At 39.8% G+C, this 16226-nt stretch overlaps 2 protein-coding genes across 2 annotated transcripts; one reads left to right on the top strand and one right to left on the bottom strand.

Annotated features, from left to right (window-relative positions):
* Nucleotides 1-6384: 6384 nt before the first annotated feature.
* On the bottom strand, nucleotides 6385-6978 carry LOC109213997 (craniofacial development protein 2-like). Its single transcript, XM_019377850.1, has one exon. The coding sequence runs from the start codon at nucleotides 6976-6978 to the stop codon at nucleotides 6385-6387; it is 594 nt and encodes a 197-aa protein (XP_019233395.1).
* Nucleotides 6979-7961: 983 nt separating this feature from the next.
* LOC109213998 (glyoxysomal processing protease, glyoxysomal) lies at nucleotides 7962-15645 on the top strand. Its single transcript, XM_019377851.1, has 14 exons — nucleotides 7962-8202; nucleotides 8304-8350; nucleotides 8454-8640; nucleotides 8966-9013; nucleotides 9105-9185; nucleotides 9707-9850; nucleotides 11199-11321; nucleotides 11477-11580; nucleotides 11924-12009; nucleotides 12095-12189; nucleotides 12279-13020; nucleotides 14189-14375; nucleotides 14757-14848; nucleotides 15043-15645. Exons 1-14 carry the CDS (start codon nucleotides 8137-8139, stop codon nucleotides 15306-15308), a joined length of 2268 nt encoding a protein of 755 aa, XP_019233396.1. The 5' UTR covers nucleotides 7962-8136; the 3' UTR covers nucleotides 15309-15645.
* The last annotated feature ends 581 nt before the right edge of the window (nucleotides 15646-16226 follow it).

The following is a 16226-nucleotide window of genomic DNA, read 5'->3' as shown; positions in this document are numbered from 1 at the left end:
TTCATTATGTGCATGGAAAGACTATCAAGATCTATTGATAAGGCAGTGCTACATAACCAATGGCACCCCATAAGTATAAGTAGGTCTGGACCAAAAATTTCCCACCTTTTCTTTGCGGATGACCTCACTCTCTTTGCTAAAGCCAATGACAGGAACTGCAATACCATTCTTTCAATACTGCAGAACTTCAATGAGCAGTCAGGACAAAAAATCAACCTCACCAAATCAAGAGTCATGTTTTCTTCAAACATCACTCAAGATGTCATTCAGCATCTCACCAATTCTTTGTCCATCAAGCACACAACATCCTTTGGAAAATACCTTGGTTTCCCCATTCTAAAAAAAAAAACAATCAGCTGCAGACTTCCAATTCATTATTGATAACATGCAATCCAAGATGGCTGGTTGGAAAACTAAATGCCTCAATATGGCTGGTAGAACAGTCCTGGCCAAAACTTCTTTGAACAACATCCCAAGTCATGTTATGCAATACATAAATCTACCCACCAAAATCACCAATTAGATTGATAGAATTCAGAGAAACTTCCTTTGGGGCACCACCACTGAAAGGAAGAAGTTACACCTGATCAAGTGGGAGGTAGTCACTAAGACCAAGGCTGAGGGAGGGCTAGGGCTCCAAAAGGCCAGTATCAAGAATAAAGCTTCACTCACAAATCTGGCATGGAGAACCTATAAGAATACTAACAACCTATGGGCTAGAGTTCTCATTCACAAACATTGCAACATGTCTAGACCAGTTAGAGCATTCAGACACCCTAAACACCCAAAATCTCCACCCTGGAAGGGTATTCTAAAGGGCTGGGAGATATGCAACAAAGCAAGCAGATGGGTAGTCCACAAAGGAAATAGGGTCAGTTTCTTAGATAACACTTGGATCCCTAATCAGCCAGCAATCAGACAAATGATTGAAGGCCCATTAACCCAAAATGACCTTGAGGCTAAGGTTAGCTCAATCCACAACACGGGCAATTGGGACACATCAGCCGTGTCCATTAACATCCCCCAAGTATTCTGAACCTATTGAACTCTGTGTTCATCCCCCATGTTACAACTAAGGAGGATAATCTTATATGGGACTTGACCCCTAATGGCCAGTTCTCAAATATTTCTGCTTACTCTTTCCTAAGCAGGACTTCAACCAGCCTCCATTCTGGGGAGGAAGGCTTCTTCAAATGGATCTGGAAGCTTCAAGCCCCCAACAAAATAAAATACTTCATCTGGCTCCTAACACATAAGAGACTTTCAACTAGGAGCTTCCTCCACTCTATTGGAATCACCTGTGTCCTTCAATGCCACTACTGTGACAATGAGCAGGAAAACATTGCCCATATTTTCTTTGAATGTCCTAATGCTGTCCACTTCTGGAATGACATTCTATCCAAATCTACAGGGAATAGTTCAAATAATCACCATGTCTTCAATAGCCTCCAGTGGCAATTAACATGGAACTCTCTCAAAAATGTCCCTTTCAACAACTACATCTGCTGGGACAACCTCATTTCCTTTTGTCTGTGGCACATCTGGCTAACCAGAAACAATAATGTATTCAATAATAAGAAAGAGCACATCAATGCCAATAACACAATCTCGAAAGCAACTGAGTACCTTATGCTTACAAAGAATGACTCAACAAAGGTAACTCACCAGATCATGTTAAAATGGGAACCTCCATCCAGAGGTTCCTACAAACTGAATACAGATGGAGCAGCAAGGGGAAACCCAGAAATAGGAGGTTCGGGAGTATTCAGAAACCACAATGGCGATTGGATATTGGGCTACATGGACAATATCCCCCAAACAACAAACACAAGGGCAGAAGTTCAGGCCCTCATATGGGGTCTACAACTGGCGGAGCAGAACGACCTAGTACCACTGGAAATAAACATTGATTCAGTTGAAACAATCAATATGCTTTTGAATGGAAGTCTGATTTTTGACCCTCTAATTTGTGAATGCAGGTCAATCATCCAAAGGACGGGCAGTGTGGTAGTGAGGCATATCTACCGGGAGCAGAACAGAGTCGCTGATGCTTTGGCCAAGGAAGCAGCAAAAGAGATGTTTTTGAACAAAACTATGACATTATCAGTTCCTCTGATGTTTGTCAATGATGTATTTTGGGCAGACATCCTAGGAACTAAACTAGTTAGGTCTTTTGTGGGTTGTAACTTAAATACAATTATGCAAAACCTTGCAACTATGGGGTCTCTTTGATACCCCGGTAATGTACCTGATGTGGTTCCTTTTGTTAACTAGCATATAAATACAACATCCGTTTTTACCAAAAAAAAGTCGCCATCTTTGCAGTTTCAATTGTTGCACTTTGGTTGCTGAATTAACCACATAGAAACTAATACTTTGTTAAACTTATTTTTAGTTTTAATTACATATTTGAATTTTCAATTTCGGCTTAAAAGCAAAAAGTGTCCCTCCTTGGCTATCTTTTAATTAATGTGGTGCTTATGTTTTTCTGAGCCAAGGGTCTATTGAAAACAACATCTTTACCTTCACAAGGTAGGATAAAGTCTGCGTATATACTATCCTCCCCAAACCCCACAATGTGGAATAATTCTGGGTATATTGTTGTTGCTGCTAGCTTAAAAGCAAAAAATTTAGCATAACATGCTTGCAACTTTTTTATGTTTTGAGTTTATACTCCTACAACTACTATACAAAAAAAAAAAAAAGCATAAGAGGATTGCACTTGATCAGATATATAAATGAAAATGACTAAAGTTACTAACTAACTTGATATAATAAGCTTATGAATATAGCTCTGCCAGAATCTCTTGTATGATTTACATATTTTTACATATTCACATTTGTCCCGTTCGTCTAAAGATTTTAACTTTGCTCTTTAAGAAAAGAAGAAAAAACTCTTCCATCTTTCAATTAACCATTTTGCGAAATGGGTAAGAAATTGCATGTTTAATGTATTCATTAAAATTAAAGTACGTAATCATGCTTGTTTTGTATGTTTTATTTTTTAGAGAAATTTTTTCGTGCACAAAATTAAAAAATAATATGTAATCATGCGTTGGAAATATCATGGAAGATTTTTGGTAAAAAAATTTCCCATGGCTTCCATCCCTTCGCCAGAGAAGTAGTATTTTCATTATTTAAAGAAAAAGTACTTTTATGTAAAATAATTTTTAAAATATTTAAGGCAATCAACTATGAAAAAATTGAAAATATTTTTTAGAAAATAATCTCATCCTTACCAAACCTAACTTTTTTTTCGGGATGAATAAGAAAGAAAATAAAAGAGGAGAAATTATAAACTAATATCTAAATACCCTTTGGATATAATATTTTTTCGAAACTCATTTTCAAAATATTATTTGATTATGCATTGGATTGAATTTTCGAAGATGAGTTTTAAGTTTGAAAAAGTATTTTTTTATTACTTTTTTAAATAAATAAAGTTGCAGTATTTTCTCAAATGAAATGCATGACAATTTTAATTTTCAAATACTTTTTTCAATTTAACTTTAACAATTAGGTTTTTCTTTAAATTTTACATGTCCAAACGCCTAGTAAGTGACTAAAGGCCTCATTTGTTTGCACTTAATGGAAGTATGAATCTTAATCATTCAGATCTCACACATTAAGTGCGTTCGTTTTTAAAGTCTGAATCTTAATTATTCAGATCTTAATCATTAAGTGTGTTTGTTTTTTTACTTCACGACCACTTAACGGGTCTGAATAGGTCTGTATGATTAAGATCTATACAGAGACTTAATTTCATTAAGATGCTATCACATAGTATTCATTATTAACTATCGTCACCGCCTACCATTATCAACTACCACCATGCCGCCACCACCACCATACTCAACAACACCAGCACCACCAGCAAGCCACCATCATCCTCAATCATAGCCATCACCATTATTGACCATCACCACTCACCATCCTCACTACTCCGACCACCATCATTCTCACCCACAATCAACACTTATCCACCTCAACTACCATAACTAACCACCCCATCACCATCAACAGCCACAGTCGGCATCGCCCATCATGATAACCTACAACCACCTTCCTCAATCACAAACCACCACCGCCATTATTAACTATCACCACCCACCACCACTATCCTCAATCATAATCTCCACCACTACCAATCACCACTAGCTACTAGCATAAACCACCATCACCAACCAAAACTACCACCAACCACCTCCTCTAGTCGACGTTTACCCGTTAGCCATCACCACCAACATCTGTCATATCTTAAAAAACTATATATTTTATTGATAGAATATTAAATTAGTTAGTATTTCATTTGAATTTTATGTTTACTATTTTTCAACAACAATAACTATCCAGTAAAATCCCACAAAGTGGGGTCTGGGAAGAGTAATGTGTACGCAGACCTTACCCATACCCCGATAGGGCAGAGAGGCTGTTTCCGATAGATCTCGGCTCAGAAAGACGGACCCTTATCTCCAAACCTCCAATCTCTCGTTAACACCGACCCTCATCTCATCAATTAGAACTATGTCATCAGCAAATAACATACACTATGGCACATCCCCTTGAATATGGTGTGTCAATGCATCCATCACCAAGGCAAATAAGAACGGGCTAAGCGCAGAGCCCTTGGTGTAATCCCATAACAACCGGGAAATGCTCCGATTCGCCTCCCACAGTCCTAACCTTAGTCTTAGCTCCATCATACATGTCCTTGATCGCTCTTATGTAGGCTACCGTCACGCCCTTTTCCTCAAGACATCTCCAAAGCACCTCCTTAGGAACCTTGTTATACGCTTTCTCCAAGTCAACAAATACCATGTGCAGATTCTTCTTCTTATCCCTGTACTGTTCCACCAACCTCCTAATAAGGTGGATAGCTTTCGTAGTGGAGCGGCCCGGCATGAACCTAAACTGATTGTCGGATATAGACGTCGTCTTCCTCACCCTCACCTCCACCACCCTCTCCCAAACTTTCATGGTATGGCTAAGTAACTTGATACCCCTATAACTGTTATAACACTGGATATCACCTTTGTTCTTGTACAACGGTACCACTGTACTCAACCTCCATTCCTCCGGCATCCTCTTCTTATCCCTGTACTGTTCCACCAACCTCCTAATAAGGTGGATAGCTTTCGTAGTGGAGCGGCCCGGCATGAACCTAAACTGATTGTCGGATATAGACGTCGTCTTCCTCACCCTCACCTCCACCACCCTCTCCCAAACTTTCATGGTATGGCTAAGTAACTTGATACCCCTATAACTGTTATAACACTGGATATCACCTTTGTTCTTGTACAACGGTACCACTGTACTCAACCTCCATTCCTCCGGCATCCTCTTCGTCCTAAAAATTACATTGAACAACCCAGTCAACCACTCCAATCCTGCTCTGCCCACACACTTCCAAAACTCAACCGGAATTTCATCTGGCCCGGTCGCTCTACCCCTACTCATCTTACGCAAAGCCCCCACGACCTCCTCCACCTTAATGCGCCTGCAATACCTAAAGTTTCGGAGACTCTCCGAATGCCCCAAGTCCCCTAGCGCTATATCCCGGCCCCCCTCCTCATTTAGATGACCATAGAAGTACGTCTGCCATCTCTGCTTAATCTGGGACTCTCCCATCAATACTCTACCATCCTCGTCTTTGATGCACCTTACTTGGTCCAGATCTCGGGCCTTCCTTTCCCTCACTTTAGCCAGCCGAAACAACTTCCTGTCCCCGCCTTTCTCCCCCAGTTCCTTGTATAGACGACTAAACGCTGCATTCTTAGCCTCCGTAACCGCCAGCTTTGCCTCCTTCCTAGCCACTTTGTACCTCTCTCTATTCGCTCTTCGCTCCTCCTCGTTTGTGCTCCCTGCCAACTTCGCGTACACTACCTTCTTTGCCTCCACTTTACCTTGGACTATGTCATTCCACCACCAGTCGCCTTGGTGCCTGCCAGAAAAACCCTTTGATATACCTAGCACCTCTCTCGCCGCCTCCTTCACATAGTTCGCCGTCGTTAACCACATAGTGCTCGCGTCTCCACTACTCCTCCAAGCTCCCATAACGGATAACCTCCCCTCCAACTCCTGGGCTTTATCCTTGGTTAAAGCTCCCCATCTAATCCTCGGTCGGCCACGAGCATACCTCTTCTTCCTCTTCATCATAATGCCGATGTCCATCACTAAAAGCCTATGCTGAGTCGCGAGGGTCTCTCCAGCAATAACCTTGCAATCCTTGCACAACCCTCTATCACACCTTCTGAGGAGAAGGTAATCAATCTGAGTCTTCACCACCGAACTTTGGAAAGTAACCAGATGCTCCTCCCTCTTCGGAAAAGTCAAGTTCACAATCATCAGCTCGAAAGCCTTAGCGAAGTCTAACAACGAAGTACCTCATCCGTTCCTATCCCCAAGGCCAAAGCCACCATGCACCTCGCCATAACTACCAGAAGCCAACCCAATATGGCCATTAAAATCCCCTCCAATAAATAACCTTTCAGTAGGTGGAATACTACGCACAATCTCGTCCATGCCCTCCCAAAAGCGCCTCTTAACCTCCTCATCCAAGCCCGCTTGCGGCGCGTAAGCGCTAACTACATTGAGGGTGCACTCACCAATCACCAACTTAATAAACATTAGCCTATCATTCACTCGCCTAACCTCAACCACAGACTCTCTAAGATCCCTATCCACCAAGATACCCACTCCATTCTTACCCCTCACGACTCCAGAGTACCACAACTTATACCCGTCCGCATTCCTCGCCTTCGACCCTGCCCACCTAGTCTCCTGGACACAAGCTATATTAACCTTTCTCTTCTGGAGAATCTTTGCCAACTCAATAGACTTACCCGTCAGCGTGCCTATGTTCCACGACCCGATCCTCAATCTACAAGCTCCCTCTTTCCCCTTACCCTCCTTTCCTCTCGTCCCAACCACTGACCCTCTCCCCACCCCCTTCTCACCCCCGGCACCCCTCGAGGACATGACCTTACTCTACCATCCCAGACCACAGCCACTATACCTATGGCAAACTCCGAAAAAACACTAACACAGACCCAAGCTAGAAAATAACCGGTTGCAACTACAAGTATTCTAATAATATGCTTAAAGTGATGCTAACTAAATAGCCACAATTTAACTAACATAAAGAAAGAGACAAGAAAGCGGGAGGTACCAACTCCTGATGGAAAGAACCTGAAAATATGACTTGATGCACCCGAGGTCACGGAAATCTGTCGTGCGTCCTTCCAACTCCCACCAACCTTTGCACATACTAGCCGGTGATGCTCTGCTCTACTCGCCTGTATGCCTCGCGCTTGCCTGGGCAGCCGCAACAATTCCCGCGAATAGAACCTGGGTGCTTTGGAACCCGACGTCCAGCCCTTGTGACTGCCCAATGGCCTACTTTGCTACGCTTGCCCGTGCACCTCCCACCCGTCACCAAACAACCACCAAAAGTGCTACCTGAAACACACACAACAAACCACGGGACCAAGAAAAAGAGAGGAGTGCGGGACTGTCACCGCTACGGATTCACCGGAAAACGAGTAACAGTGGTGCGACGAGGAAAGGTTTGAAGAAAGTGAAGCACCAAGGAGGAAGATAAATTTTATACATTCAGATGTTAAAAATCAAACAGTCTTAATTTTTGGTATTCAAATCTAAATACACATCTTAATATATTTAGATGTGTATTCAGATGTCTCAATCGTAATACACATCTTGATATTCAGATGTGTATTCAAATTCAGACGTCTTAATTAAAAAAAAAAAAGTGGTAATGGGTGAATTTGCGCTGTAATTCAAGTTCATGCGTCAAAAAGAAGAAAAAAAAAAAGCACATAAAAAAGGAGGGAGAAACATTTTCCCTGCCATTCCCACTCTAGTCAACCTGAAAGATACAAAAACAAAAAGAAAAGGAAAAAGAACTGGAAACAGGACAAATAAATAAATACTCCTATTTTTTAATAAATAAAAAAACTGATAGTTTCGCTTGCCTCGAAAGTGGTGAACAGCAATCCAACTGCCGTGGTCAGCCCTTAGCTTCCCTGCAACCATGTTTGGATTCACCAAATTATTGCCATAATAAAACTCCGATTCTTTAGGCTTCCAGCGGCAGCTGACGCCTAAATTATTTTTGGCATGGGTCTTCCTGAAGTGGTCGATGTTGCCCGCAATTATGCCGTCATGGTCAGAATTCAAGGCCCGGTGAGTCCCTTTTCTTAAGCCAAGATACTATAATTTTAAATCACTTGCTTATTTTACTAATTGGTTAATGAAAATAATAATAATTCTTCTTCCTCTTGAAGGACCCAAAAGGCCTAAAAATGCGAAAACATGCTTTCCACTTGTACAAGTAAGTGATTTTACATAGCTCTCTCTGTCTCTATATTATAGTTGTTTACTTTATGTGTTTTGAACTGAAAGTTTTAAAATTGGGTTGTAATTTTGTGGTGTAGTTCTGGGAAGACGACACTATCAGCATCTGGGATGCTTTTGCCCAGTTCCTTTGTTAATGCTTCAGTGTCTAAGCAGATTCAAGGTGAAAGCAAGTTGCACTCTTTTGGAGGTCACTTCTTGGTTTTAACTGTTGCTTCTGTTATTGAGCCTTTTGTTGTACAACAGGATAGAGGGGACATATCAAAGGTTGGATCTTTAGTCTTCTTTCAGTTGATATGATGGTTTCATTTTATATGATGGTGTTTGATTGGAAAAGGAGTTTAATAAAGAAAGAACCACTTTTGACACATATTTAATTACATGTGTAAGAAGTTATCTAGTTGTCTTTAACATGCCACGTCAATTCCTATAAGAGCATGCCGTTAAGTGCAAAATGAGAATTACAAGATTAAAGAAATTCTATGTATAGAAAGGTAGTTTATTGAATGAATGTAGTATAAAATGGAACAACATGAGTATTTCTTTGTCGTTATGTTTTTTCATAATTCCTTTACGATGTACCATCTTGCAGGATAAGCCGGAGCTGATTCCTGGTGCTCAAATTGATATACTGCGGGAGGTATTTATTTGAACCTACTGGAAAAAATATGTTTTTTTTAGGTTCATTGATATATTAAATTGACATTGGATGTCCTGCTCGTTGTTCACAGGGAGGAAATACATTGCAGAATGATATCAAAGTGACTAACAAAGAGGGTTTGAACTGGCTACCTGCAGAACTCCTAAGAGTGGTAGGCGTTTAGTAGGAGACCGAAAAGGATTTTGTAATCTGAATGCTGATTATCATAAAACCTGTAACTTTATCATATATGTTTTTTATTTGCAATATTGAATTGATAAGTGCTCTCATTTTGATGCATGCATATAAATTCTAGTTTGATGTCATCTGGTGTTTTGTGCCTGTGAACAAAAGATTTTTGACACATACCAAAGTACCTTTAGAAGTTGTGGTTTTAAACATTTCATAACACTTCTATGGCTATAAGAGCATGTCATTAATGTAAAATGGGAAGTTTAAAGTTTTAAGATAATCCAAATAGAGAAGGGTTCTATTCTTTTTGGAACATACTAAAAAGGAAAGTGTGCCGTATAAAATGGAGAAGGAGTACCTAGTTTTGAACCCCTTTATCCTAGTTTTTAGCATGGGTTAACTGATCGCTTTTATGGCTGGTGTTCTTCGTTGCTACTATTTTGTTACTGATGAAACGTAAAAGTTGCACTTGACACCGTCTATCTGGTGTTCGTGCTGAAGGTTGACATCCCTGTGTCATCTGCTGCTGTCCAGTCCCTAGTTGAAGGTTCGTCTAGTTCAATTGAACATGGGTGGGAGGTTGGTTGGTCCCTAGCTGCCTATGGAAATTCCCGTCAATCATTTACTAACACTAAGCGCACACAGGTATGATGTTTCCTCTGTTTGGCACTTACATGCAGTAAATGTGTACCCATAACAATCTCTGTACCTTTATGTATAAATGAGTGAATATGTAACCATAGTCTCTGTACCTTCATCTATATATGATTGGGACAACCTATTGATAGATGTGTCCGAGCCTCTCACTTGCTTTCTAAATACTTCTGACACTATCTAGCTGTGTTATTATTGAATAAGGTTATTGTTTAATTAATGCATAACATAGTCATAAATAGGATTAACATGACAAACTTCCATTCAAAGATAATTAAATTCGCTGAGACCAAGATAAGCCAAATTCTCTTGCATGCATATTTTGATTGGATGCTGTAGATCCTTGGTCATTTTTCATGAGCTAACTTCTGCTATGATCCCACTTTGTGGTTCAAATTTCAAAAGACTTCATCAAATAACTATAATTTTATCAGGCTAACATTTTAAAGTTCTATCAACTGACAGGCATATCATTTATCATTCTTAAATAACTAAATAAATCATGCACCTATTTCTTTTGAGCAGAAATGCCATTTTATTCCTGTCTTACGTCTAATCATGACCACTTTGCACTTTCAGGCGTCTGTTTTTTCTTTTCTCTTTTCTGGCATAAGAGCAGTATGGATTTGAACTAGTATGTGTTGCACACCACTTACTTCTTCGAGTTGTGGAACATGCAAGTTTCCTCCATATATTTAGCATTAATTGCATTATCAGTTGAGTTGTTTCCACGCAGAACCTTTTATATGTTCTATAACCTCTTTTCATAGGAGAATAAAGGAAATTCATGTAATGAGTTCCTTATTTCATGCTCCCTATGTTTACAATAGAGTGACATCACAATGTTTCATGTCTCTACTCATGCCAAAATAGTTGCGTCTTTATCATCATAGAATGTCTCACCACCTAATTCCAATTCAAAGATTAATGATTGGATATCACCTCCCCGTGTCTGAATACAAGGTAGTCTACCACCCCTAAAACTTGGAGGCATTTCTTAAAATAATTCATATTATGAACTCCAACTCAGTAAGCTACTCTGGTTACATATTTGTAATTGTATAAGCATTCGGCAGTGTTACTGGAAAGGATCACATTTGAGTCTCACGCTGTCAAGTGCAAAATGGCATGACATAAGGAACTCTTACCATGGTGTTCTTCGACGGTGGCATCTCCAGTTGTTCCTAGTACTATGTTCAAGATGACCCAAATAATTTTTGCACAAAGCATTCTAGTCTTCATAGCCAAAGTTCTATGAGATGCTAGTCTCAACGGACCACGGAGATTGATTTTGTAGATTGACTATTTCTTAACAGGAACTGTCAACTGATAATTTCAGGTTGAGCAAATTTCTTTCCCAAGTCAAACTCCAATGATGGAGGCGCAGTCAAGCCTGCCAAGTGTGATAGGAACATCAACTACAAGAATTGCTCTTCTCAGAGTTTCTTCAAATCCATATGAGGTTTCAGGCTTTTACTGCACTAAGTGGCATCAAACTTGTGAAATGAAGCATGACATTGCATTTTGCTGAATGGGCTTGCTTTTTTGCTGGTAGTTTTTGAAAGCTCCATTTAGTAGGTTTTTGATGATAATGACTGCACAGGTATTTCCTTTCAGGACCTGCCTAAATTAAAAATGTCTACCTGGAGTAGGAGAGGTGATCTTCTTCTGGGTATGGGTTCTCCTTTCGGCATCTTGTCTCCCAGTCACTTTTTCAACAGGTAGTTGCTTTGGTATTGTTTCTATCATATACTGGAATTACAACTTTCTTGTAATCTTTCCATCCTTGCTTGTCAGCATCAAAATGTATGATGACTGAACATTTGTGCTGTGTTAATAGGCTATCTGAATATGAAAGCACTGGTGTAATTCTTGTTGCTAGTGCTAAAGATGATTTAGCTCATCTTTCCTTGAGTAAGCTGTATAAGCTGTATCTGGTGTATGCAGATGTTGTTTGATGATTATTTGTCTGCCAAGTTGTGATCATACTTAGGATTAGTATTCGCTTTGATTCTTGTTACATCTCCTTGTGAAAGCTCAATTTTGTCTTTTGTTCCTATACAGCATATCAGTTGGGTCCATTGCAAACAGCTATCCACCTAGTCCAAAGAATAAAGCACTGTTGATTGCTGACATCCGTTGTCTCCCTGGTTTGAGCTTTTGCCTTGCAACTTTGGTTAATTAATCCTTTCCATCTTTTGGGTACCTGATAACGTATGGTGCCTTATGTTTCAGGAATGGAGGGTAGCCCAGTGTTAGGGGAACATGCAGAGCTTATTGGTGTTCTGTCTCGGCCACTCAGACAAAGGGCTACTGCTGCTGAAATTCAGGTAAACATTTCATAATGTGCTCTATGTTCTTGCTGAGCTCTACCTTCACATATATTGCTTTAATTTGAAATTGAAGCATTTGGTGGCAGATGGTGATTCCATGGGAAGCTATTACATCTGCTTGTGGTAGCCTGCTTAAAGAAGAGCTACAAACTAGGAGAAAGATCCATTTTGATAATGGAAACCTAATCAGTGTTAAAAAAGAATCACCCTCCAATAATATTCGGGATGGACCTGCCAATGATACTCTAGAGCATCTCCTAATAGGTCATGTTCCCCCGTCCTTGATTGAGAAGGCAATGACATCTATCTGTCTTATCACTGTTGATGATGGAGCATGGGCTTCTGGAGTTTTGCTCAACAAGCAGGGTCTTCTTCTTACAAATGCTCATCTTCTAGAGCCATGGAGATTTGGAAAAACATCTGTAAATGGTTCAGGATATAACACCAAATCTGATGTAGTTCTCATCCCTTCTGATCAATCTGAACATCCAGGGGCTGAGAAATTTGACATTCAGCGTATGAATAAACATTTGATTCAAAAGGAACTAAGAACTCCGCATTTCTTGGTTGACAATGAGCAGGGTAGCTTTAGAGTTAACCTGGCAAACACAGGCAGTAGGACCATTCGTGTTCGCTTGGATTTTATGGATCCCTGGGTATGGACAAATGCAAAGGTGGTTCATGTCTCCAGAGGACCTCTGGATGTTGCATTACTACAACTTGAGCTAGTTCCAGATCAGCTCTGTCCCATTACTGCTGACTTCATCTGCCCATCCCCTGGATCAAAAGCATACATTCTAGGACATGGGCTATTTGGACCACGATGTGGTAAATCTTGCTTTAGATATGTTCTTGTCTAAATAAAATTTGTGCCTTTACTTTTATTTTGACACACGCATCACAGTGAATCTGAAATTTTAGAATATTCTACAAAAACTTTGTTTATCTTGAATTTCTCTCTCTTCCACCTTGCTTCTCTTGTGTTAAGAATTTGTTGAAGTATCATATAATCAATTGCAGGATTGGGTCGTATTATATCATTTTCATGTCCTTGTTACTGCTGGAATACTTGATGTTTCTTCCTTCACCAAATGATGATCATTTGATGACTGATTGAGTAGTTATGAGGTGATGTCCGCAAGGGAACTTGAGGGGTCTTCCAATGGAGAAATAGTAACCAGATTGGTCGGGAGGGCTCAAAACTGGGTAATCTTTTAGGTGAAGACATTGTTTAGTGATACTGAATTTGATTTGTAGTCCAGGTTAGTGTTTTGATCTTCCGGTTAAAAAAAATTGCACATGTCAGATTAAGAATAGCGGTTGTTGTAGGTCTCAAACACGGCTAGTAGAACAAGGAGAAAGGTAGACGAAATAAAAAAAAAAGCGTTTTCCTTTCGTGGGCTAATAAAACCATAGGCACTAATCCAGATCTTCATCCATAAGAATGATCATATACCTAATACCTATGCTAACAAAGCGGAATTGGGGAATCAAATCTAGAGTTTTGAAGTCACTTATCACGAAAAAGGGTAAATTTCTGGAGAATTAAATTGATGTTTTCTATGGTGAAAGCAAGTACAAGTGGATCAGCTTTAAAGAATGGGGTTTTTGAATAGGAAATTCCTGGTAACTCACTTAATCGAGTCGGGCTGTATCTCAAGGATATTTTAATAGTAGCTAGGTTGTTGGAAGTGCTACTATTGTCTATTGATGCAATCTTAACTTGTCTGTTCCATCTTTTTTCGTTGATAAAGTTAACTTGTCTGTTCCATAACCTCTGCTGAACATAATTTTCTGGAACTGACTATCTTTGTGCGCCCAATAGTACTAAATCATGTTGTTCTGGAGGTTAAATTGCTTTTCATGTAAATAATTTTGTTAAGTTCTTTCATTTTGAACATGATATAATACCGTATATTTATTTCATATGTTTCATACCTATATTAGACTTCTTTAGTTGTGTTTGTAATTTGTCTTACTTTTTCTTATAATATAGACTTCCTTCCATCTGCTTGTGTGGGTGCAATAGCTAAGGTAGTTGAAGCAAAGCGGCCTCTGCTCAACCAATCAAGTTTAGGAGGACATTTTCCGGCAATGCTTGAAACAACGGCTGCTGTACACCCTGGTGGTAGTGGTGGAGCTGTTGTTAATTCAGAAGGACACATGATTGCCCTTGTGACAAGGTAATTAACTTTTGGATGACAACTGGGGATGCTTATAATTGAGGATATTTCTTTTTCAGCTTATGTATGTTTACGTGTGTGTTCTTGAAGTTCAATCTAATGATATTGTGGTACACTGCGTCCTGGAGTACTTTGAGAAGTCCTTGAAGAAAGATATTCCTGTTTGAATGTATATTAATTGTCCTTACCAAAAATGTATTAGTTATACGCTTTGCATACAGGAAAAATAATGGTGTCCAATTTGAATGATCTCATACGGAAGATCTTTTAGTCATCTCATTTATGTTAATCTTCACATATCATGGTCTTTCTACAGTTTTTCCATCGATTAATGTCTTTCTTGTTGAAACTTCATGTCTTGTAGTTTTATTTTTGATGCAGTAATGCTAGACATGGTGGAGGGACGGTCATTCCACATTTGAACTTCAGCATTCCATGTGCAGCTTTAGAGCCCATCTTCAAGTTTGCTGAAGGTACTTTATTCGACTGTTCCTGATACTTCCATTTTCAGATAATGGGTGTCTTTTCCCAGTATGAAGAATAAAAGCAGTGATCTTTGGTCTGTAAGCTCTTAATAAGTTTTGTAACTCTCAAGAAATCTGTTTCGAATAACACTTGGTCGGCACGATACCAACGCCTGATGTTTCTGTTCTGTTTTTCCTGACAGACATGGAGGATCTATCACCGTTAGAATATCTTGACAAACCAGATGAACAGCTTTCTTCTGTGTGGGCATTAACTCCGCCTTTATCTTCCAAGCAAACTCCCTCTATGCTTCATCTGCCAATGCTTCCTCGAGGAGATACTGACAGTGATACAAAGGGTTCTAAATTTGCAAAGTTTATAGCTGACAGTGAGGCGATGCTGAAGAGTGCAACTCAACTTGGCAAGGTTGAACGTCTTTCAAATAAACTCCTGCACAGTAAGTTATGATAGCGTACCCATTGGTCTCACAAGCAAGTCAGATAGCAATAAGGCGCTACAACACTGATGCTTCAAACGCCCATGACTACGAAAGGATCACCAAGGACTGGAGCCATGTATCATAGAAGCATCATCCGAAGCTGGGATTGTATACCAAGATTCTTCGTTGTCATAAATGTTAGTTGCCTGAATGTGCAACCAGGGGTGAAGACGAACTTGTGATGAATAAGTGAAATAGATTATAGCCATACTTGTACAATAAATGTCAACTGTACGCATTTGATCTTGAGGATTTATTCTTTTATGTATAAATTTTTGGTGGAGGGGTGTATTTGCATTTGGTTTATGAGATAGTTTGTAGCTGCGCTGTCACGACCCAATTCCCAAACCCGGTCGTGATGGCGCCTCTCGTGAAGACAAGACCAGCCAGACCAATACAGAACACCTCTTTTAAGCAGTAAGTCACCATTTAAGCAATTATGAAGCATGATTTAATAACAATAATTTGCGAAAACATAGATAATAATAGTAGAACCATCCCGACACAGCCCGAACCGGGGTGTCACAAGTCACGAGCATCTATTAGAGTGAAGTTACAACTACAAGCCGGAAATATACAAAATAGGATTTATAAATAAAAGGAAGAAATGCGGTGCCGCGAACGCTGGCGGTCACCTCGCTCAACTTCGATAGCATAATCTCTAATCAGCTCAAAACCCGCTACCGGGTGAACAAATACCTGCATCTGCACGCGAGGTGCAGGGAGTAAAGTGACTCCAACTCAGTGAGTAATAAAGGTAAATAACAACTGAGTAAAGTGACTCCAACTCAGTGAGTAATAAAGGTAAATAACAACTGAGCAGTAAGAAATCACGTAAAGCAAACCATCATGCTGTATAGGAGCAGGGTACAATCCTTTGAGAAAAC

The sequence above is a fragment of the Nicotiana attenuata genome, unplaced genomic scaffold, assembly GCF_001879085.1.
Source record: "Nicotiana attenuata strain UT unplaced genomic scaffold, NIATTr2, whole genome shotgun sequence".
Taxonomy (NCBI): domain Eukaryota; kingdom Viridiplantae; phylum Streptophyta; class Magnoliopsida; order Solanales; family Solanaceae; genus Nicotiana; species Nicotiana attenuata.
This window is presented reverse-complemented; position numbering and strand designations above follow the sequence as displayed.

Coding starts and splice junctions, on each gene's coding strand:
- LOC109213997 (XM_019377850.1), bottom strand. CDS start 6,978: ATGTCCTCGAGGGGTGCCGGGGGTGAGAAGGGGGTGGGGAGAGGGTCA.
- LOC109213998 (XM_019377851.1), top strand. CDS start 8,137: ATGGGTCTTCCTGAAGTGGTCGATGTTGCCCGCAATTATGCCGTCATG. Junction 9,851..11,198: donor CTAACACTAAGCGCACACAG/GTATGATGTTTC, acceptor TGATAATTTCAG/GTTGAGCAAATTTCTTTCCC. Junction 14,376..14,756: donor ATGATTGCCCTTGTGACAAG/GTAATTAACTTT, acceptor TTTTTGATGCAG/TAATGCTAGACATGGTGGAG.